General features: G+C 48.0%; 1 protein-coding gene across 4 annotated transcripts in view; it reads right to left on the reverse strand.

Annotated features, from left to right (window-relative positions):
- The window catches only part of KCNJ1 (potassium inwardly rectifying channel subfamily J member 1), a 66,687-nt gene that overhangs the window by 13,297 nt on the left and 29,595 nt on the right, over window positions 1-23,795 (reverse strand). Inside the window, exons 1-2 of one of the 4 annotated variants that reach the window (XM_050755980.1) lie at window positions 15,336-15,537; window positions 14,684-14,816 (exon numbers count right to left, since the gene is read on the reverse strand). The exons of 1 other annotated variant lie outside the window; for it this stretch is intronic. In XM_050755980.1, the coding sequence (XP_050611937.1) occupies window positions 14,684-14,713 (30 nt within the window). In that variant the 5' untranslated portion in view covers window positions 14,714-14,816; window positions 15,336-15,537. Of the gene's footprint in view, window positions 1-1,283; window positions 2,142-11,064; window positions 13,174-14,683; window positions 14,817-15,335; window positions 15,538-23,795 lie in introns of those variants that run through there. 2 more of the 4 variants (XM_050755981.1, XM_050755978.1) reach the window with 2 other exon arrangements.

Consider the following 23,795-nt stretch of genomic DNA (forward strand, 5'->3'; position numbering starts at 1 on the left):
GGTTTGGGTTGGTATTAAATCAACTCAGTCTTTCTAGACCGGAAAGGCATGGATTCCATGTGGACAGGAGGCCTGAACATGCTTTACCGAGTGTCTGCGACAAGAAAGTGCACTTTGTTTTAAAGAAAACATATAGGATGCCCAACCTTGACAACTTATAAAATGGAAAAAATTCAGCTAATGTACTGAGTATGAAGACTCAAGGGGACTAGTATTCATTAAGTTGCACAGGCAAAGAAGGCCCTTGTATCCCAGCTTCCACAGACACACAAGATCTAAGGCACAGAGCACCAGGTGCTTGGGTTTGGAAGGGGATTTGGATGCCTTCTAGGCCCACACCTCGTGTGTTTGAAGTTTCTCTGTCCTAGTTCCATCAAGTGACCTATGGCGTAGGATTTAAGAAGTGGGTTTCCAGTGTTTGAATCTGAAGTCAGTCACTTACTAGCTCTAACACTGGGTACTCAGTGTATCAGTTTCCTTGTCTGAAAAATGGGGGCATTCATATCTAGCTTACAGATGGATAGAAAGAGCTTAGACCACACTTGGACATAGAACATGATCAAGCTATTAACACCTTGAGTCACACTGCGTGCAACTCCAGTTTCTCCTTCAAGCTCCTGCCATGCATTGAATGAAAGGAGGCAATCCTGTCCCTATCTGTGAGGCCTTTAATCCTGGGCTTCTCTAGCTACTGTGCAGGCTGCAATAGCATCCTGCTTCCCAGAGAGGAGGTAAGAATAGCCAGGCTCTAGGGCAGTGGATTAGTGGGAGAGCCAGCATTTCTGTTGACTCTGTTGCTATGCCCCACGGGTATCATTGACCCTCAAAGGGTCAGTGATTACCAGTTTCGGCTTGGGTTCTGCCAAGCCATCAGAGTTACATTAATGGGGCGGCACGTCATCACCCACCCTCCCACGTCCAAGTGCTTTCTGGGAAAACCCTGGAGCCAGAGGGAGCAGAGCCAGTAGCTTCGGTGACCGTTTGTTCCATGCCACAGAGCTGCCCTTGAGCAAATGCTGGAGTCTTCTCACTGGGGCTCTTCTTGCTGGCATTTAGCATGCCCCCATCCTCATCACCGGGCAGAGCCCACCCAGGAGCCCTCTCAGAACAGGACACTGCCTGGGAGACTTCCCAGCTGGGTTCTCCAGCAAATGTCTTGAACTGCTCTTGAGCAATCCTGGTGTCTGCCTCTGAAACAAAGAGGACAAGCAGGAAGGGGGCATCCCCCTTGACCTTAGAGCCATGCCAAGGCAGGCAAGCTCGGGGCCCTCACTGAGACCCACCTCCCGGGAGAGAAGGCCTGCTGACGCACTTTCTCTCATTCCTTTCCTCGTTTCTTTTCACTCAGTGGTGTGTATAATGACCTGGAAAAGGCAAAATTAAATTCCACTTTATTTTCATGTATTTGCTATTCTACCAAAATCAAGCCAAATCAAAAGAAGCTTTTCAGCCTCAAAGATGTTCCTCAACCTCTCTGAGCTGTACTTTTCCACACTATACTGATGATTCTAGTGCCTTTGTTGTTATGGGGATTCAGTGAGAAATACACATATCCACATGAAAATGAGTATGTGAATAGCAGCATTATTCACAATAGCCAAAAAGGGGAAACTTTTGAAACAGTCGATGTCCATTAGCTGATGAATCAATAAATAAAATGTGATGTATCCATACAGTGGAATATTATTCAGCTCTAAAAAGGAAAAAAGTACTGGTAGATGCTACAACACAGACCCACTTCAAATAAAACCCACTCATTTGAAGTGTATGATAGGTGGTTTTCAGTGTATTCACAGAGTTGCACAGCCATCATTACGATCAATATGAGAACATTTTCATCACCCACAAAAGAACCTGGTGCCCATTAGCAGTCACTCCTCATCGCCTCTTCCCCAGTCCCGGCAGCCACCAGTCTAACTCTCTTTCTCTGTAGATTTGCCTATTCTAACATATCATTTACATGGAATCCTACACTCTTCGGCTTCTTTCACTGGTCTAATGTTTTCTGTGTTGTAGAAATCTACCTGGAAAGTATTATTCTGCTCACCCTCACTGCTAAACAGAAGGCCCGCTAGTGTGGGAGATGTCTCTTCTTCCAGGGTCTACAGGAGAAGCTCTTCCTTGCTGCTGCCCAGGTGTGTTTGGGTGAAGCAGTCCAGGCTGGACCGTGGGCCCTCCCACCCACCCACCCACCCATCCATCCACCTGCACCTGGGCTCCACAAGCCTGAGAATGGTGTTCAGTTATGATCCGGGGTTGGCAGCTCCAGGGTGAAGTCCCTCACACCTCCCAGTGCCAGAGGGCAGATCTGTGGGACGGGAGGAAAGTCACAGGGTCTCTCCTACTGCACCAGCCAAGCAAGAGCTCCCTCTCTCGGCTCTCCTGGGAGCTCGGTTTCATTTTCTCCTTCTTTCTCCTTCTTTCAGCACATCTTTTGTTTGAATGTTTTCAGGCATTTTGTTCCCTGCCCATAGCCCTTGTATTCCTGGAGTCAGCAGTGCGGATGTTCCAATTACCACTTGAGCCAGCACTTCCGGAGACTCAGCATGACCTCACAGACGAGCCAGAGCCCCACAGGCCCATTCAAAACCCCTCCTTGCCCCACATTTCCCCAGTGCCACTGCTTCCCTCTGCTCCCCACCCCACACCACATACGCTAAGGAGAGAGAAGGATGGAAGGTGACTGGGATGGGGACCTTGCTGCTTTCTTGGGTGACAACAGGGCACAGAGTTGTGTGGAGTCCACATTCAAGGGCTCACGGGAGAATGACAGAAACCCCCCACTGTGCATGTCCAGAGGCTGGGCCCTTTCTTAAAGGCAGGGCTGGATGTTCCTCACTTACTTCCTGAATAAGGGCCACTATCAAGAACTAGAAAGAATGTCCCCAACCAGCACCTCTCAACATCCTCATCTGGACTAGCACAAATCATAATGATCTGTTTGATGACACACCTGCAAGGCCAAACCTAGATCTTACTAAGTATTGTAGATGCATGATGGGTTTGGGGAAAGAAATTGAAGCACTTGGTGTTCTAAGAGTACTAATTCCTATGAAAAGAAACGAGGTGGTCTAGCTGGAGCGCACGTGCAGGCTCCCCACTGAGTCTCTGGCCTTGAAACACATGTCTGGAGTCAGGCCTGAATTCCACCTCTGCAGCTTACTGGTGCGTGACCCAGCAGCCTACCTGGGGTTTTTACAGAGCTAATTTCTCAATGTAATCGATTAAGCCTGGAAAACAAACAAACAAAAATGTTGCTAAGAAACGTAAGGAGCAATAAAAACCCTGGAGCTCATTGTGAACTATTTACAGTTTTTCTTTCCTTTCCTTTCTTTTTTGTTGTTTTGGACATGACTGTCTTCCTGATTCACTTTTCTTACCCTCCCACACTTCCAAAAATTGTACCCATTTTCAGTGATGGGTTTATTCTTTTTCCCCAGCATCATTTGAGTCCTGACCTTTCGCACCTTGCCAAGGTCCCTGATCTTCACTGGAGAAGATGGAGAAAAGAGGATAGAAGGAAGACCTCTAGGAATTGCGATGAGATTGAAAACTGGCCTTAGCACTAACCAAAATACTGGCTCCCTGGCACCCAGAGGGTGTGAGGTCCAAGCTGCAATCCGCATTACGATTGAAGACGTTATTGCAAAGAGCCAGCAAATAAGGTTGGCAAAGCAAAGATGGGGCTCCACCGGTGCCTTGAAAGTAGTGAAGGGATAGGCTATAAGGCAGTATAGAGCTGGGCTTAAACACCACCTCTTCCACTTGTTATCAGAGCGAGTTACTTTGCTTCTCCAAACCTGAACGTTTAGAGAACATGAACATGGAAATAAGGAAATCTGTTTCACAGTGCTGAGATAGGATTAAGTGTCAGAAGGCCCAGTAGAGGATTCAGTATGGGGAAAGCCACAATAAATGCCGGGTACCTTCCTTGCTTAGCAGGGCTGAGGGGCTCTGATGAAGAGACCACATTCAAGGGCTGTGGACTCTTGAACGAGAGTCAGGATGAAGAGATCAGGACTGGGACAGCCAAAGACTGGGGTGGCACTTGGGGAACTCAGTTTTAACTCCCAGGTCTGGATTTGGGCAGGCAGCTCTCACCTGCCCGACCCAAGGACAGTACCACTGTGCCTGTGTGAGCTGCAGAGAAAATGCAGGAAGGATGCACAGTCCTGCTCCGGGCTCTTGCCAGGTCTTGGGAACTCTTCTCTCTCTCTCAACCCTCATCCCCTCCTGGAGCCTCTTAAAGAAGGCTCTCCCACCAGAACTGACGGGCGGGAAAAGACAGCAGGCTCTGAGCTGCTTTCAAGGGGCCTGTCAGAGCATCTTTGTGTACATGAGGCCCAGAGGGAGAAGACTCTGTTTATCTGTCTGCTAGGGACAAATTAACGAAGTGGTGAAATCTGTGGATCAGAGAGAAAAAGATCGGCCATGAAACGATAAGATTAAATTACATGAGGAGAATGCAATTGTGCTAGACCAACTAAATTTCCTCTGAGGTTTGCATGACCAGCCTTCCAGACCCAGAGGCAGCCAGGGCACAAGGCTTTGTGATGGATGCCTGGCATGATCCTTTCTCTGAAAGCTCTTGGCTGGGGTTGCAGGTTCCATGGCCACTAGGCTGCGGTGAGAGGTGCATGTCCACCCTCAGAGTGCAGGACAGAGAGAGGACCGCAGAAGAGGGAGCAGGAGAGGGGCAGCTCCATGTGTGATATATGCGGGTACAGCACATCTGGGTATAGGCATCTTGGGCTGAAATTCCTACTCTAAAAAAATTTCCTAATACCATCTTCTTTTCCTTCTTAGCACTGAATACAAGTGAGTTGATACTGACTTTGTTCAATTCAGATCATCCTCAGCTCTGTCAATGGCACATTACCCTAGAGTCAAGTGAAACCTTGATTCACCCTTACTTCTTTTCTTCCTCTCACCCTCATAAGCAATCCATCAGCAAATGTTGTCTGCTTTTTCTGCAGAATATAGTCAGGACCTCTCTGTCCTCTTCTCTTCATCTCCTTTGCTGCCAGGCCACCATAATTCCTTGGCTGGGCTACAAAAATGGGCTCCTTGATCTGTCCACCGCCTCTCTCTCCTCCTTGTAATAGAGTCCGCACCATCAGAGCGAGGAAGGAGTCCTGAATATCAGATCACGCTGCTGCCTTGCTGAGACTTCTCTCAGCTTCCCCTTGTTCTGATGACCTCAAGGCCCCATATAGCCGGGACTCTGCCACACTCCACAGCCCAAAGTCATCCCCACTGTCACCTCACTCACTATGTTCCCGCCCCCTCTGCTCTGCAAGCCTGCGGCGCAGCTCCTGCCCTGGGCTTTGGCACCTGCTGCTTCCTCCTTCAGGGCTGCTCTGCTCTAGGTCTTCCAGTGTCTGGCTGCTCCATGTCACTGGGGACCTAGCTCCATCACCACCTTCTTCGAGAGCCTTTCAGCATCCAATCTAAGGATCATCCGCTGCTCCAGTGGGAACTCCATCCTGTCTTGGCTTCTTCCCATCTCTTATCAAGAGTGGCTGTCAGGTTGGTTGTTTATTTCCCTGCTGGTGATGCGTTCACTGATTGTCCATCTCCCCTCTACAGAATGCACCCTCCAGGACAGCAGCCCGTCTTGCCTTCCTCTGAATCCCCAGCATGCGGATCCACAGTGGAGACTCTACAGATCTTTCTTGACCAAGGTCAGTGCCCTTCCCCAGGCTGGGAGTGCCACAAGTGCAGGGACCCATCAGCTGCATCCCTATGTTATACCCAACACTGCTCCTTGGGCCTCAGGGCTCTCTCCAAACAGAGAAGGCCAGGGAAGAGAGAAGCTACTTTTCTCCAAGTTGTAGCTGAGCTAGTTTTTCACTAGCTCACCAAACTAATGACCAAGGAAACACCCAGGGATGGTGTGGACACTGCATATGGTGGATTCATAAGTGCCAATGCTGACAGGCGGCAGGGACGAGTGCCTGTGCATTGGCTCGGGATGCACCTGGGAGCATTGCCCCCCTCGTCTTTTTAAGTTAAGCTTAGATTTTCTACAGTGAGTAATAATACGTAGATCTCATGTATTTTGAACTCAATATTGTACCTGAAAACATACATTAAAATGTGTTTCTGGGTATTCATTTACATTTTTTAAAAATTACCCAATTTTAGCATTTATTGGCTTAGTCAAGGGTTTAAAAGTTTTAAAAAGTGCAAGAGCAGCTAAACCCTGTGCAAGAGCTTGGAGAAACTGCATAAAATATGGATTAAATAGAGTGGGCAAAGGGAATGTGAGAAGCTCCACGATGGCAAGGGATGGGAAGGGATGGGGAGGGTTAAGGAGGGATGGCAAGGGGTGGCGAGGGATGGGGAGGGATGATGAGGGATGGTGAGGGATGGGAAGGGATGCAGAGGCAAAGAACACTGGCGAGTAAGAGCAGCTGAGAATGAATAGACAAGGAAATGCATGCTACAGACCAAGCAGAAGTGCCCAGAGAAAAACATCCACTCCTTAAGGAGGTTCACAACACATTCATGAGCCCTACCATGAAAGACAGGTAAGAACAGTTAAATGTCAACTCCGCACCACTATATTTGATTGACAATTAACCTCTGTTCGAATGGCGCATGTCTCCGTGGCAACAGCTAGGGTTTGTTGAAGGAGTGAATGGATGAATGAATGAAAAATGGGAAGGGCGCGTACTTTTCAGAGTGATTTGAAGGTGAAGGAAGACAAGATATATAAAAGAGGCTGGCCAATAATAAATGTTCCATAAAGTTTTCGTGAAACTAGTTCGGTCAGGGCAGTTCTCCTTCTCATCCATGGACCAGAAATCACTGACATTAACGGATCTTACTATGTCCCAGGCAGTCTCCAGGGCTAAACTCGGTAGTTACAATCACTCTATGACATACACAGCATTATTATTCCCAGTGTCTAGAGAAGGAGACCAAACACCAGAGGCTAAGTGATTGATCCAAGTTCACAGAGCTAGAAAGTTAGAATTTAGCCTAGTATAGGACTCAGCAGGTAGCTATGTGTCTACCTTGGGTTTAATTATTGGAAGAAACTCATTAAAACTAATCCTTTCCCATGTGACTTTCTTTGGCACAGACCTGAAAGGTGGTAGTGAATTTGCTACCAGACCCTTATCCCACCAGGCAAATTACCCCTCTTATGTGATTGAAGGCACATAAGGGGTTGATTTTACTCTACAGGATTGGGGTTAAATGGTGGGTCCCTTCTAGGCATGGAATTACCACAGGGGAAAAGGAGTGGACACTTGTTGAATCTCTGTCATGTACCAGCAACTGCGGTAGGGGCTCGGCAGAAATTATTTCATTCAATCTCACAGCAACCCCATGAAGCAGCTCTAGTTTTCTCTATTTGACAAGGAAGGGAACTGAAGTTTAGAGAATTTAAAGAACTCATATGAGGCTGAACTGAGGTAGGAACGCAGCTCTTTTTGAGACAGGGTCTTGCTCTGTTGCCCAGGCTGGAGTGCAGTGGTACAATCATAGCTCACTGCGGCCTCTTACCTCCCCAGCTCACAGGATCCTCCTGCCTCAGCCTCCTGAGTAGCTGGGACCACAGGCAAGTACCCCACTCCAGGCTAGTATATTGATTGTGGAGATGAGGTCTCACTAGGTTACCCAGGCTGGCCTTGAACTCCTGGCCTCAAGCAATTCTCCTGCCTCAGCATCCCAAAGTGCTGGGATTACAGGCCTGAGCCACCGCGCCCAGCTGGAACCCAGGTCTTAACCCGATGTCTCCACCCCAAGTTCCCTGAAGATCTGGCCCAGAAGATGAGTAAATTCAGATGTCTAAGCCAGGAGAGAAAAGGAAGGAAGGCCTGGGGGAAAGGCTGGCCCTCCCTCCTCACCTCCCTTCCCTGCGTGCCCTCTCCTGGCTCGCCCTCCCTTCTGCATCTGTCAGGTCATCTGTAGTGGGAGCCGCCTGCGCTGGGCACTGGGGTACGGCCTTCACAAGACCCAGGAAAGTGGGGGAGCTGGGCAGGAAATTAAAAGGAGCCAAATAAACAGAGTAATTATAGATTGTGATAAGGACTTAGAAAGAAACAGTAACTAGAAGTGACCTTGAAAAGTACCCGTAAGTAGGCACTGGTGCTGCAGACGGCGCTGGCAGCAACGCGCAGGGGAGACAGAAGGCACGGCAGGGCCCACACTCGCCTCCGCCGGGCCTCCCGCTTACCAGCAGCAGCGCCCCCTGGCGCCTGCTGAGGGCGCTGCGCAGGGAGGTCGGCATTGATTTCAGAGGGGCGTCCGGAAGGACACCTGCCTGGCCTCAGACGGGGCAAGAGTCAGGCCTCAGATTTCTCATCTGTCAGATGACAATGATGCTATCTACTTCCCAGGGCCATCGTACAGGTTAAATGATGCAATGCTTGGGAGAATCCGGATGGAGGAGCCACACTATAGAAACATGACTTGGATTTATGGCAAGAGAGACTTCAGTGAGACATGAAGATTGGTTGACTGAGAGGCCGGCAGGACACTGTGGCAGGTGTCCAGTGAAGAATTCCATCCTGACAATGTGAAAGAGAGGCAATGACTGTCTCACATAAGTGCGTGACACTGCACAGGTTTCACTGTGTGAAATGCATACAGGAGTTCTTGTACAAATGAATTGATTTTTTTTTTTAAGAAGTGACTTAAGGGAAGGAAGATGTGACTTAAGGAACTCAGGAAGTCTCTGTGCTGTCACTAAGTCAAGGATTCCAGAAGATTCTCTCTGAAGGACAGTCACCAACTGGATTATTGAAAATTAGCCCACTGCCACCTCACAGGTGGGCCTTGTAACCCACATCAGCTGGACCAAGGGGCCTGGAGACGCAATAGCCTGGAAACAGGGTGACCCCAAGGGGCAGGCGGGATGCAAGCACAGAGGAAACAAGAAAATGCTGAAGGAAGCTGCTCAGAAAAGTAGAAGCCAAGTGGCTCTGAAACCCAGGTGTGACCACAAAGGAAGTGCCCTGAAGGCCAGAGACCCAGCTCCACTTAGCAGCTATGTGACAGGTGCACGTCCAGCCCCTTTCCTGGTGCGGGAATTTCCCTATCTGGGAGCTGAAGATCATGTTGCTGGGGCCTGCCTGTAATAATACTTCAGAAAACACAAAAATACTCTATGCGCCACGTAGAGGATTATTTTTATGAACCCCAGGGCAGGGAGCATCCACAGCTCAGAGGCAACACTGGCATCTCCCTCAAGTGTCCTGCCTTCTCTCCATCCCCAGGCACACGCAGGGCCCACGAAAGGCCCAGCATCTGCTCTCCAGTCACTGGTGAAATATGGGTGGCATTCACTGTGTCTGCATTTGGAAATTAGCCCGCCTGTGGTCTGGTTGTTGGCGTCCCTGGGGCTCCCTAACCCACATGGCTAAGCAAGCAAAGACAGAAACTCTGGTGCCGCCAGCTTCTGCCCACGGCGCTTTCCTGTGGTGGGGTGCTGACTGAGCGACTGACGCAGGGCTGCAGCATTCACTCGCAGCTGAGACCCAGCATCGGGGGCCCTAGTGGGGCTGGGGTCAATGGGGATGGTACCATGGAGGAGCATGAGCTGGGACATTTAGAACAGGAAGAGAAACATGCCGAGTGAGGAGGCAAGATGGGAGCAACAGGGCTAGTGGGTATCCCTGCGACCTCAGACAGAAAGGAAGCTGCAAGGGAGCTTGTACCCAGTGATTACAGGCTCATTGATGGCATAGACCCAGGCAACCTGAAGAAAGGCAGAATCAGAGTGATAGCCAGAGGTGACCGTCATCAGAAACATACCCCTGCTCTGGGAGCCGCTGGAGAGCAGGAGAACTGGGGCTCGCCTCCCTGGTGCAAGCCCAGGAATGAGGGCCTTGTGATAAGATTTCCAAAAACGCCAGCCCCGTGCCCTGCCTGCCAGTAAGGGGCCACCAGAACCCCTCCCAGAAAGAAAGATGCAGGCTCTGTGTCTGTAGAAGTTTGTGTCCATTTCCCGCTGACATGGATTCCTGCCTCTCCACACCCCTAAAGCCCAAGCTTCTTCCTGATTTCCAACCCACATCCTAACGGGTGAGGTTGAAGTCTCGTTTCCTCTGGCCTTCAGTGAGGAGGAGAAAACCAGCCTCTTCATAGATGAGAAAGCAGTTTCAACCCCCAGCTCTTGGCTGTGCTTCTCCGGTGGCTGCCTATTCCCAGCTTCAGGTCTCAGTGGATGTGGTCAGTCGCGTGGGAAGGGATTTGCCCGCTGTGCGCTGGGTGCCTGGGTCGCGCCACTCACCTTGCTGCAGTGCCATCCTCCCGCTCTCTCCCCACCCCTTTCCCCACTGCTACAAGATACTTAAGGGGCATCTGTGTAGAAATCCAAATCTGTAAACACCACAGGCTGGGAACCGCCCAGCCAAAGGAGCAGGTGTGTCAGTAAGAAGCTGAAGAAAATCCGAGTGCCGCACGGGGTTTTCTCCACTCCCTGGCAGCCTCTGTCCCCAGCAGACGTCATCCTGTCTCTTCAGTGGTCAGCACTGCCCAGCCTGGGCGTGAATTCTCGTGCGCAATGGATTCAGGCAGGACTAGGAGTGAACCGCCCCATGCTGGAAAGGACTCTCAGACCTGGTCCTGGGGCACGCTCTGGGGGTCTCCTGACTCCCCTTCTCCACTTCCTCTGAGGGGATGGAGTATTGGGAGAGGAAGCAGCCCCCTCTCCTACCACTCCCCCCATCCCCCAGGGCTGCCCTGGAAGCAGACTGGGTTGGGGAGCCTGGTCGGTAGGTTAAAACGTGCTCATGCTCTGCCAGTCCGCTGATGTGTCACGAAGCCACTCTTGTACCTGTCATCCCTACTCATCCTCTCCTGGGGACCGGAGCTTCTGCAGCACAGGGACTGTATCATCACACTTCACTAAGTCCAGCACAGCAGGGGCTTCCCAGAGGTCTTCTAAAGTGACCTTAGCCCATGCCTATGGCTTATCTCTGAACCCGATTCAAGCTCCCCATACTCTGTGCATAATTCATCAGCCGTCCAACACTTCCCTTAACAGCATCCAAATACCCTGATCCCCAAAATGGTCACATGCACCTTCTAGCATGAGACCAGGATTACCCTTATCTCTCTGAACATCTCATCGCTGCTCTCAGACTCCAAGGGGCCGCACACTTCACGGAGTCTTCTCTTGTGAAAAGACCCGCAACAGTTATTCACAGTTGCTGAGTTCTCCTGAGCTCCTCAAGGACAAATGGTAGATCTGGTTAGAACCAGAAAGCTCCCGAGAATGTAATCAAGGGCAACGAACCATGAGACTTCCCCTAGAGGCAGTCGCCTGAGAGAGCTTGGGCTGTTTTAACTCTGCAAAGACAGTATTAACCTGTTGCTTTCAACTGTGTTGGGTCGCACATTTAAATCTGCTCCCTGGGGATATGGTGACACACTGGGAGACCCCAATAAATACAATTCCTGAATCCCAGCCAAGAAACATTGGTGTGTGTGCAAGTGGAGGAGAGGGAGGGGCAGGAACATTGGAAATTCTAAATAAATGGAAAATTCTGGCTTGTACTTCACGGAGCATTCAAAAAGAATCTTCTCTTAGAAGCATGGGTGGGTCACATGCATCTAACCAGAATGCAAAGTTTACAAAGCATGGTAACGGCAGAACACAGCACAGGGCAGATACATGCATGCAGAGATGGACTCTGTTGCATACTGGGAAACCCATTTTGAAAAATAACAACAGGCTTCTTCTGAGAGAAGAAATTATTTATCCAAAACAGTGCTGGGAAAATTCAGATTTACATTTTTCCTAGGGCCTTTGAGTTGTGTATTCCTGCAATGAGTGAGCTGGATTTAATGAGGCTTTACAATGATTGTTCAAAATTAGTGTTTCAATGCTCTAGTTTCTAATGGGATGCTTTTGGGTTGGGTTTTATATTTGACAGATAAGGACCTTAATAACAGTTTTTGAGAAGCAATTCCTTAGGGCAGAACATCTTTGGATCCTCAATAGTTTTGAAGCGACCTGTTCTCTGCACTATTTTTGGTTTCTTTCTGTTATTTTTCTAAAAAGAATCCGGGAGTTTCATGTGTAAGGGCATCGTTCTTTTTTCTGTTTGCTCACAGATTCTGACAAGGCAGTGGCAAGAAAGGCTGACACTTTGCACATCCTTCACAATCTTCTAAAAGGATGGCTTAAAATCATCCTGCCTGAAACAGGGAACAACCTTTGACCCTTAAGGTTTATTGTTACTTTTCTTTTTCTTTTCTTTTCTTCCTTTTTTTTAATTTTTTTTTTAATTTTTTTTATTTTTATTCTTACTCTATCACCCAGGCTGGAGTACAGTGGCACGATCTCGGTTCACTGCCACCTCCACCTCCCAGGTCCAAGCGATTCTCATGCCTCAGCCTCCTAAGTAGCTGGGACTACAGGTGTGCACCACCAGGCCTGGCTAATTTTCATATTTTTAGTAGAAATGAGGTTTTTCCATGTTGGCCAAGCTGGTCTTGAACTCTTGACCTCAGATGAGCCTCAGCCACCCAAAGTGCTGGGATTACAGGTGTAAGGCACTGCACCAGGCCTATTGTTGACTTTTCTAGGGGTCTATCTTTTATATGTCTCTACACTAATTTTTTTCTTCAGCATTTTTTTGTAGATGTTTGTTTTTGCTCTGTTTTCTTTTTCCAATTTCTGCATACCCTGCTTGTTCATGATGATTTCTGAACAACATAATCAAGCCAACCACTTTTTGCTATTTCACAGCAGTACTAATACTATTCCTGAACCATATATATTTCAGGAGACAGAGCAGATTGAGAAGGCCTGGGCCCTTTTCTATATTCTTTTGGCTTGAGCCTAGGTCATCACAGTCTTGAAAGTGGGAGGGTGAATGGAAGGAAAAGGCTCTGTGCCATTCAAGGTGTGCTCTTTTTGTGGCCTTTGGGAGTCTCTGGCTCCTGTTTCAGAGCTCCACTTCATCCTCGCCTGTCCCCATCACTCTCTGCAGCCGATCGGCCACCAGACCTTGTGCCTTCTGCCTCTCTTGGTAATCTCCTCCCTGATTACCCGGCCGTGGTCTTACCCTACTCCAGTCCACCTTGCACTTTGCAGGCACAGCAACCCTTCCACAACGTAAACAAGATCTTACCCTGGTTCTCACCACCTTCCAGACACTGCCCAAGATCCTCAGCATCACATACTAGGTCCTTCATCATGGCACCCTGCAGCTTCCCTCACCCCTCCCCTGGTCACCCACCCTCAGCCACACCAGCCTGGTATTCCCTGTGTAAGCCGTGCTCTGTCTCATGCTTGCATATTTTTGTAAATGCCATTTCCTTGTTCTAGAATGTTCTTCTCCCTGCCTCCAGTAGGCCCCTTCCTGCTCACCCAGGGCATTTAGGATCATGCTTCCATGAGGTCTTCTATAGGAAAAGTATGATGTACTTTCCTGTGCAGGCAGCAATGATACCATGAGCTACGTTTTTGTGTCGCAGTCCCCACTCATCATGGTGTCTCTCCCACTAGCGTGTGACAGTTTGTTTCCATGCACATATCCCCTAGCCCAAGTGCCTGCCCTCCAGAGCAGTGTTTTCCAAGCCAATCAGTGGTTTCCCAGGACCTAGCACCCCAAACACAATGAGTTCTCATTACACGCTTGTTGAAAGGCAAATGAAGAAAAAAACCTGTATCTATAATAATAATAGTCATGAGAAAGACAAGAATGAAGAGAAGACAACAGTCATCATTGGCATCCTAAATTGTGGAGCCAAGGGGAGAAACATGTGGGTCACCCTCAGGATCAAACTGCCAGGCCAGAAGCAATTCCACTGAGAGAGCACCAGGAAGCCTTCAATGCATGGAAACCCTGGGGCAAGGAAAAGGCAAAGCATGTGAGTCACAGCTGAATCCTTGGACAATCACTGAGCTGTGACAAGGTCCAGGGTAGACTTGTAACCTAGCACAGAAAAACACATTACTGAGGAAAGAAAAGGAACATGCATGGGAAATTTTGAGTCTTAGCTCTTCACAGCAAAGCATGCTTGGCAATTACAAGCTTCTTATATTAAAAAAAAACAATCAGGCAAACCAAAAGTCACTAACAGCATTAAAGATCAAGACCCACTCACAAGGAATTCACATACTCTGCTTCTTTGCAAGTGCAGTCTTGCACCTACAATGACTTGGTGCACCTCTTTACACAGAAGAAATCCACCTTCATGACTTGAGTATTTAAAAAAAAAAAAAGCTTTTCTGATGGCCCATACATTCCCAGATATCCCTATCCCATCATGCTCTTAGAAGCTGAAGCTTAGTGAGAATCCATTTACACTAAACAATGCAGAGTAAGACAACACAAGCCAAGCCCACGACTGAAGGGAGCCCACAAAGACTGCGCAGCTCGTCCAATGTAACCAAAGATTCAACCAAAGATTCTAACTGCCCTCCAGCCCCAGGGCCAAGGAAAGGCCCAGGGAAGGCAGCGTGCAGCTCGCAGCTAATAATCTAGGTACAACCAGCAGATCAAAAGCATCCAGTGAGGGACTCTGCCAAGTTTCTGTCCATAACGGATCCTTTGCACAATCATGATGTTTTGCTCCATTTTGTAAGCCCAGCTAAAAGGAGAAAAATCCAATCATTTTTCCTAAAGGTTGCTAGTTGAGAAAGACCAACTCCTTTTAAGTGCCTATGCACCAAATCTGTAAGATACAGATACTGAGAGAAGGGGCTCCATACCTGTTCAGAGCAGAGATAAACAGTTGGCATTCACTGGTATACAGCAATTGTCACAACAGTCATTAGGGAGCTGAACAAATGTTGAGAAATCCAAATGTATTCATTCAGAATGGTGCAAAATTCCTATGAAGTCCTACGTCAGGAAAGGAAAGAAAGACATTTGGGCGAAGGTAATCAAAATGTCTTGCTAACTCTTGCCTTTTCCCGATAGATGTTTTCCGTAATAGACCCCACTAGCACCTTGATCCTCTACCTTAAAGATGGAAAAGGCCTGGCAGAGGTTGTGTTACTAGGCAAGGTCTTGCTACAATTGAAAGGATGCCACCGGAGATGAAAACCCTACATACATCTCTGCCGCCAAAAGAAGACTTCGGATCCAGGCATGATGCAACCAAAGATTCTTACTGCCCTCCAGCCGCAGGGCTGCGGAGTGGCCCAGGGAAGGCAAGATGTAGCTCACAGCTAATAAATCCAAACGTAACCAGCACATCAAAAGCATCCAGTGAGTGAGTTAAAACCGTGCTTCTATCTATCCCCCCAGAAGTGGACAGACAAGTCTGCCTAGATTTGAGGTGGGGAAAAGAGGTCTAAATTTTCACAAGAATTAACTTCTTTTTCCTACAAAGAGACAATGAGGTGTTTCTCCTCTTACCTCATGGATTGCTGCAGTAAATGTAGAAACAAAAACTCATTTTCTTGGTCTCCAAGAAAGCAGCCAGATTCTCGATGTGAGCAAGTCCTTGCACCGTTGATGCAAGAGTTTGGATGTGCTGGGTGAGGGTACCTGAGGCCCTGTTGATTTTATGAGTCTGTGGGCCAGCTCAGACTGGCTACCAACTCATCTGTATGCAACAGCTCTCAAAGAACATAGTTTACTTTATAACCAGATCCAACAAGAGTAGGCGTGCCAGTTAAGTGGGTGAGATACCAAAGGTGTTGAGCTCCCGAGGCTAACTAAGAAGGATTTGTTTGTGGACCCCTGGCTTGGAACCAGAAGGCTGGAATGCTTATGTTGATGGTGTCTAAGTCAGAGGCATGAGGTTGAACATGTGTGCACCTGGGGCTGGATGTTACAGGGCAGGGAAGCAGGAGTCCCCAGGGAGCCCCTCACCAGTGTCTCCTGTCCTGTGAATCATTCAGTGGCCCTAGAACAGCAGTCCCCAAACTTTTTGGCACCAGAGACGAGTTTCATGGGAGACATTTTTTCCATGGACCAGGGAGGTGGTGGGGGAGGATGGTTTCAAGATGATTCAAGCGCATGGCATTTATTGTGAACTTTATTTCTACTGTGTTTATTTATAATAATTACTTTATTTCTATTACATTCTATTATATTCCTTATTTCATTATATATTATATTCTATATTATACTATATATTATATTCTAATACATAATTAAATAATATTCTATTCTATTATATAATATTATAGAATGAAATAATGAATATAGAATGAAATAATGAAATATTCTATTCTATTATAGAATGAAAAAAATTCTATTCTATTCTACAAAATAATATTCTGTTATATTCCTTATTTCATAATATATTATATTCTGATATATTATATAATATATTCTGATATATTATATCTAATATATTATATAATTTATATTATATTATATATTATATTACATATTAGAATATAATATTGTATATTATATATTTTATATATTATATATAATTATATAATAATGAAATAATTATACAACATCACCATAATGTAGAGTCAGTGGGAGCCCTGAGCTTGTTTTCTTGCAACTAGACAGTCCCATCGGGGGTGATGGGACATAGTGACAGATCATCAGGCGTTAGATTCTCACAAGGAGCACACAACCTAGATCCTCAAATGTGCAGTTCACAAAAGGGCTCACATTCCCGTGAGACTGTAATGCCGTTACTGATCTGACGGGAAGCAGAGCTCAGGCGGTAATGTGAGTGATGGGGAGGGTCATAAATACAAATGAAGTTTGCTCACCTACCGCTCACTTCCTGCTGTGCAGCCCAGTTCCTAACAGGCCACAGACCAGGTGTGGGGACTCCTGCCCTAGGTCAGGCTGACCTGACTTTCCCTTGACCATTCACCAGCCAGCCTGTCCCGGGCAATGCAGAGCTTCACAGCACAGACTTTGCACTACACTGGTGGGGCTGAGACCGTGGTCTACCAGCTGCAAGTTACCAGGCTCCCTCTGACGTTCCTCACCTGGGCATCTCCCCCAACAAAATCCTGGCACTTTTAATCCCCTCTTGGCATCTGCTTCTCAGAGGCTCTGGACTGGCACATGAGGCTATTCAGATGGGATGTGAACTGTCAGAGAGCTTGGCAGGAGGCCCTTTGGAGTCCCACAGAACAACTCAGGAAACGGGGGCTTCCCTGACCCAGTGTCCAGTGTGGAAGCCCCGGGAGCAGGCATTGTGACCTCCGCACCGGTGTGGGCTGAAAACAAGTCTTTGACTCTCGCAATCCAGCAGACTGCTGTGGAAATACAAACACATACACAGAAACATGTGCCTGCCCCAGGTAAGCATTCATCCTCACAGAATAAACCCGAAGCAGGGAAAAGAAGTGTTTTTCAACTACCTCATTCATTTGCAAGGCGGGTACCTTTTGCACAAAGGAGCCAGAATGTCTCATTATTATGCAGACCAGGGAGTTATCCTACCTTCATCCCCCACTCCTTGCCCCCTACCTTCAAAACTGGGCCCTTTTGGACCTGCTGGGAATGAGAAAGAGGCCTGTTGCTAAGCAACGGGGAGGGCAGGAGATGCATTCTACCTGTTCCACAAATCCTAGTCTTAAAGCACAAGCGATAGCATTTGCCCTGATGGAATCCTACACCTTCCAGTACCCCAGCGGGATGCGCTCTCAGTCCTTCCTCCTAACCACTGTCTTCACGGAGAAATTCTGCTCCTGCTCTGGCCCCTGGCAACCGCTTCACTACCTCTGTAGCCACGAGACAGCCTGAGTCCTCCACGGTGGGACGGCGTGTGACAATGAGGAGACAAGCCAGCTCCTCTTCCCCTGACTCTGTCCAGCCCCTCTGTGCTGTGTAGCCTCACTGGGTTCCCAACACTGATGAGTTTATGCATCCAACATTTACTCCTCAGACTGGACCTGGAGCCTCCCGCCTCTGGACCTGAGCAAAGACCAGAGTCAACAGATGGTTTTCTTTCCCGTTCTCTTAAAGAAGTTTGGAACATTTGAAATACATTATCCTATTCATGACTAATATTCCAACAGGAGTCATTCAGATAAACAAAAAGCCTTTGCAGGTGCCTGTCTGATTTAGAGGATAGTAGCACATTCCCATTCACACAACAGAGGGGCCAGGAGCCTCTGAAAGAAGACCTGATGTGTGGGGCTGGAAACAGGAACACTGGTTGAAAGTGCCTTTAGGAAACAGACTCCCCAGCCTAGGGTTTGAGGTTGACTCTGGAGAAACCCAGGAAGGGTATGGATTTGGGTTCTGCATTACTTAGGGCAGGGGGCAAGGCATATCCTGGAGACTGAGGGGGTTGTGTGAAAATCTGCATACAGGATGACTGACCCATGACTCCCTTCCTCTACTCAGCACGCAGGTGCCTCATCCCAGCCGCGAAGGACTCTTTAGGGAAATCCAATGGGCTGAGAGGAAAGACCTCCCAGTACTGATGCCTGGGTGTTCCTCCACCTGGCAGGACCAAACGCAGCCCTCTCCCTCACAGCTTCCAATGAGCTGACTAGGGGCACTTTCTTAAATGACAGGCAGCCAAGTGTCACCAGACATTTGAGGAAAGGCTTTCACATGAAAAAGAAAGGTCAAGGCAAACACAGAAAGGAAACGAGTAAGTAGAGGCATAGCAGGGGGCAAGATAATTTTCTAAAACCCTCAACTACCTTCAGAGAAAAAAGATGATATTATAAATGTCAAACAAGAAGCTAGAAAAAAAGACTCCAAGAACAAGAAAGAGCACTTGGAAATTTAAATATTAGAGCAGATAAAATGATCTGAAAATAAAGCTAGGAAAATCTCCCAATATTCTTTGTTAAGGGACAATAATAGGGGAGAAAAGATAAGAAAAGGATAGAATCCGTGCAGGAGAGTCAGCATTCACAGGATGATAGGAGGTGGCAGCCGTGAGAACGTACCTGGCCAACTGGCAGCTGCAGCTGCTGAGGCCCTCCACAGCCTCTGCTCCATGCACACACTCTGGGAGCTGCTCCTGGTCACTGAGTGAGGCAGAGCACCAAGGCAGGCCAGTTCTTGGAAGAGGTAGGCTCTCTGATGGGGCTTCAGCTCCACGACAGCTGTCCCCTACGAGATGCACCCTCCAATCCTCCCTCCCTCTCTCCTTTGCAGGGTTCAGATTTGCTACCCCAGCCCCCAGCCTCTCTTAGATTCCTCCCCACACTCTCTCACCACCATCTTCCTTAACAAAATCCTCTCATGTTTCATCCTGTCCTGGCATCTCCTTCCTGGAGGACCCAGACTAGTACTACAAGTTCTAGAAAGAAAGAACTGAAAAAATAAAAGGGAGAAATGATGGAGGAATTGTATATATTATTTTAGTTTCTCAAAATGAAGGCCACAAGATTCCAAATTAAAAGAGCCCACTAAGAACTCTGAACAAAAAATGTCAACCACATCAAGGCAATCTCATAAAACTTCAAAACACTGGAGATAAAGCAAGAGAAATATATTGCACATCAATGATTATGAATAATTGTTCACCAAAAGGGTACTTGAATCCCCAACAGCCACACAGGATGCTACAAAAAACAGTGGAGCATTTTCAAATTGAAATGTTGAGGGAAAATAATTCTATGCCTAGACTAACCCTCAATTAAATGTGCAGGTGGAATAAAGACTATTTCAGATATACAAGGTTCAAATTACCTCTTCCAGACCATTTCCTAGGAGATGACTAGAATATGCATCCACTAAAGAAAGGGAAGAACCCCAGAAAGTGGGACACAGGAAATCCCAGACACATGGGCTCCCGCACAGGCAAGAAGCAAAGGGGCTTGCCTGGGTGATGGTGGAGGGCCACCCTGCAGGACATCTGCCCAGCTGACCCCGAGAATAGCCAGCAAGGAGAGGTGGCCACCTCCCAGGAAAATGGAACAGATTGAATTGCCCATATGTGTTAAGAGGGTGTTTATGGTTCTGAAAGAGATTTTCAGGATGAATCAGTGATAGACATATAGAGAACTATGTAAACACGAAAAGGAGAACATTGTTAACTCCACTAAATGCAAGCAATTTTAAAGGAGAGAAAATGTACTTATAATACCCTAACTTGGTTCAGCTGTGAACAATATTAGAGTTATCGGAATGCAACATTGAGTATTGATCTAATAAAATGTCTGATCTAGCTATATGGGAGTGTGGAGAGGAATATAGAGGGGATAATGTGAACAAGAGCCTTTTTAAAGGTTATATGTAGATTACTTTAACAACAGTAAAATTTAAAGGCACAGTCCCTTTTTATCTTTTAATAATTTACAATGAAATGAGGCAAGACAAAGCAAACGCCCTGATGGTGGGTCTCTATGCTGTGCACTGATCATAGGTCTCTATGTCGTTCAGAAGGAGCATCTGATTTGCCCTGAACCACAGTCACTCACCTGAACCACAGCTCCTGGAGCCCTGGGAGTGGATGCCATCCCCCCACACCCCAATACACCCCAAGTAAGAATGGCACAGTAACTAATGCTGAGTGACTCGCAGGTGTCTTCTCCCAGCATCCATTTTTGGGTGGGGAGAAAGGAATGAATCCTCTGGGTACAGTTTTTTGACATTTCCCCTATTTTCTCCCACAAGCCCCTTTAAAGATTTGGCTGAGGACAGACACTTTTTTCAGAAACGCAACTCCAAGACTAATGCTCGTATTTGGACAGTGTGGTTGTGATTTTTTTCTGGTGGATAGTATTTCCTCTCCTTGACTCCAGCTCCAAGGGAGGGGTGATCTTGTTTAGTGATGTGGAAAACATGCTTGGCAGCCATGAGAGTCAGACAGGAGGAGCCAAGCAGTGTCCACTGGCGAGTCTCATTGATATATGACTTCATCACCACAGTCGCACACGGTTTGCAAAACTAGCTCACTGACATGTGTTCAAACACAATGAGACTGAGTTGCATCTTTGCTTCATGTAGCCAGAAACCTACAAGCGGTTTCCCATCCATACATAAGGAATCCCAGGTCACTGCTCTCTGCAGATGCTGACCTGTGAGTGCCCTTCTTTGATTGAGGAAAGGCAGCCATGCAGATGACACCACCAGCAGCAAGGCACATCACCTTACAGGCCCTCCTAAATGGAACAGGACAGAGGGACTCTGCTGGAATAGGCTCTTCTACCTTTGAGGCCTGATTTTCTTGTCTGGTGAAAGAGTGATGGTAAAATCCAAATGTGTTTGCGACAGAGGAGAACTGGATAATCCGCTGAGATGACAAGAAGGAAAGAACACTGCTATACACTCTCACAAGGGAAAGGTTTTGAGAAAGTCACATGCAAGAATAAAAATGCTTTCCCTCCGAAACCTGGCCTGCCACTGCAGATGAAAGCATCTCACTTAGTGAGAAATTCCAGGTTGAAGGCCTTTCTTTGAAAAAGAAATCTAACTGAATGAAGGGAAAATCTGGATGATTCCAATTAATTCATCCAAAGCTTTTTGAGGGCCTTGCTAAATAAAAGGCAGCAGGCTAGGCACTTTAGGAGTTGCAACAATGATAAAACATGGCCCTTGCCCTTTAAGAGTTGAATCTCTTATAGAAGGGAGGACAGTCACAAACATCACAAGGCATAAACGCATAGGAAGGGTTACGAATATACAGAAGTTCCGTCCAGCTGGGGAAATTGGAGAGGCTTCACAGAAATGGTGCTGTTGAACTGGACACTATAGAAAGATTAAAATTACAACAGGTGGTCATGGAAGGTGGGGAGGAGAGGAAGGAGAAGCAGCTTGGAGGCCAGAGAGTAAAGAGGGGACTAGTCAAGAGGAGAAAGCCCGGCTTAAAAGAAGACGTGCTGGTGGACAAGGCAGAAGGGCAGGTGGGAACAAGGTGGCAGGACCTGCTGTGCTGGGCAGGGTGACCTTTCATCCTTCCTTAACTGTGGAGACCCCTCCACAGAGGTACTGTGGCCTCCTTCTGGGGCAGGGACAGGCTCTTGGCATGCAGGAGCCGGGGCGAGGGTGGCGGGGGCTTTCTGTAGGAGGATGCTCACCACTTCTCTTTGTTTCTTATTGTCTATCTCGAGGAGCTTTGCCATGTTTTACCCAGAATTTCGTATTTATAAATATTGCTTCCTATTTTGACATCCCTAGTAGGTTTTTGACAGATACAAAATTTTTCCTTCTCTGGGATATTGTGCAGACACATCCCATAGCCCAAATCTCACACCCAAAGACACACAGCAGGTTATTCACGGAGCCCCGACACTCACGCCAGTCCGAAAGGGCATTCCACAAGGAAGAGAAGGAGCCGGGAGCCCTCAGGCTTGGCCTCATTTTGCTGTCTGCCAGGCTTTCTGCAAAAAGACGAGGTCCCTCTGCAGTGCCCTGAGGCCTGCTTGCCTCTCAGAAATGCCCTGGAGACTAAATAGATTCTAGTCAGTTTCCCTGAAGCAAGCGCTTCATCAATGCTAAGCGGCACGGTATTTTTCCATCTCCCCACCGGTAGAGATGAATAGGGCGCCGGCGCTGCAGGCTGTTCCCTTTAGGAAGACCGCGTGGAGCGCCCGCAAATGGACTTGATAGCGCTCTCCTGGGAACGGAAGCTTCCCGGACTGTGCACTTTTAACCCTGCAGGTTCTCAGCTGTCTGCCGTCAGAAGGAAAGCATTCACACTGCAGCTCCCGGAAGACTGCAGCCAGGACGCTTGGGTTTCCACCACCGACTCCTCTGCTGAGGGCCTGCTCCACGTTCCGGACGGGCTGCTACAGGTTTCGGAGGGAAAGCATTTTTATCTCTTGCATGTGGCTTTCTCAGAACCTTTCCCTTGTGAGAACATAGAGCAATGATCTTTCCTTCTTGTCTTCACAGTGGATTATCCAGTTCCCCTCTGTTGTAAAGACATTTGTATTGAGCTAGAAGTGACTTTTGTTTGGTTTACAAGTGCTGAAGAACCCTTATGTTGGGAGGCTGAGGCAGGAGAATCACTTGCAACTGGGAGGCGGAGGTTGCAGTGACCGAGATTGTGCCATTGCACTCCAGCTTGGGGAACAAGGTAACACGCGTGTGCATAGGCGTGTACCGTAGCTTTCCTCCCAGGAAGCACAGGAACGAGACTCAGCGGTGAGCCCCTTAGGTGAAGACGATCCGCCTGCTCACTCTGCAGTTCACAGACCCTTTGATGTTACTCTATTGTCCGGATCTCTTTTGCCTGTGAGGGAGGCGGAGAAGTATTTAGAGATGAGGAAGCAGAGGTTTAGCAAGAGGTGCTCCCGGAGGGCCTTGAACACCCTTCCTAAAGGGGTCCTGGTGTCGATGGTGAGACGAGGGGTCAAGGCTGCACTCAGCCACTAACTCTGGGAACCTAACTGCTCAGTATTTTCCATAGCTCGGTTCCACACCAGCAATCTGAAAAGCCTTGGACCGCCACTCCCCGAGCAGCTGCTTCCTGGAATGCAAAGAAAGGTTCATAGATTCACAAACTCCCTGCACTGGAAGGGAATGTAGAAGCCACCTCTGGGCCGGGCGCGGTGGCTCAAGCCTGTAATCCAGCACTTTGGGAGGCCGAGGCGGGCGGATCACGAGGTCGGGAGATTGAGACCATCCTGGCTAACACGATGAAACCCCGTCTCTACCAAAAACACAAAAAATTAGCTGGGCCTGGTGGCGGGAGCCTGTAGTCCCAGCTACTCTGGAGGCTGAGGCAGGCGAATGGTGTGAACCCCGGAGGCGGAGCTTGCAGTGAGCCGAGATGGAGTCAGTGCACTCCAGCCTGGGTGACAGAGCGAGACTCCATCTCAAAAATAAAAATAAAAATAAAAACCGCCACCTCTGGCCTGTCCATATTTCCTGTGCTTTTTGCCTCAACAACATCCACCCAAACACTCCAGCCTGCCAAGAACCTTCTTCACACGTACCCCTCGGGGCTGGCCCTCTGGAGGTGTGCTCCCACCAGCCCAA

This window comes from Macaca thibetana, chromosome 14, assembly GCF_024542745.1.
Source record: "Macaca thibetana thibetana isolate TM-01 chromosome 14, ASM2454274v1, whole genome shotgun sequence".
Lineage (NCBI taxonomy): Eukaryota > Metazoa > Chordata > Mammalia > Primates > Cercopithecidae > Macaca > Macaca thibetana.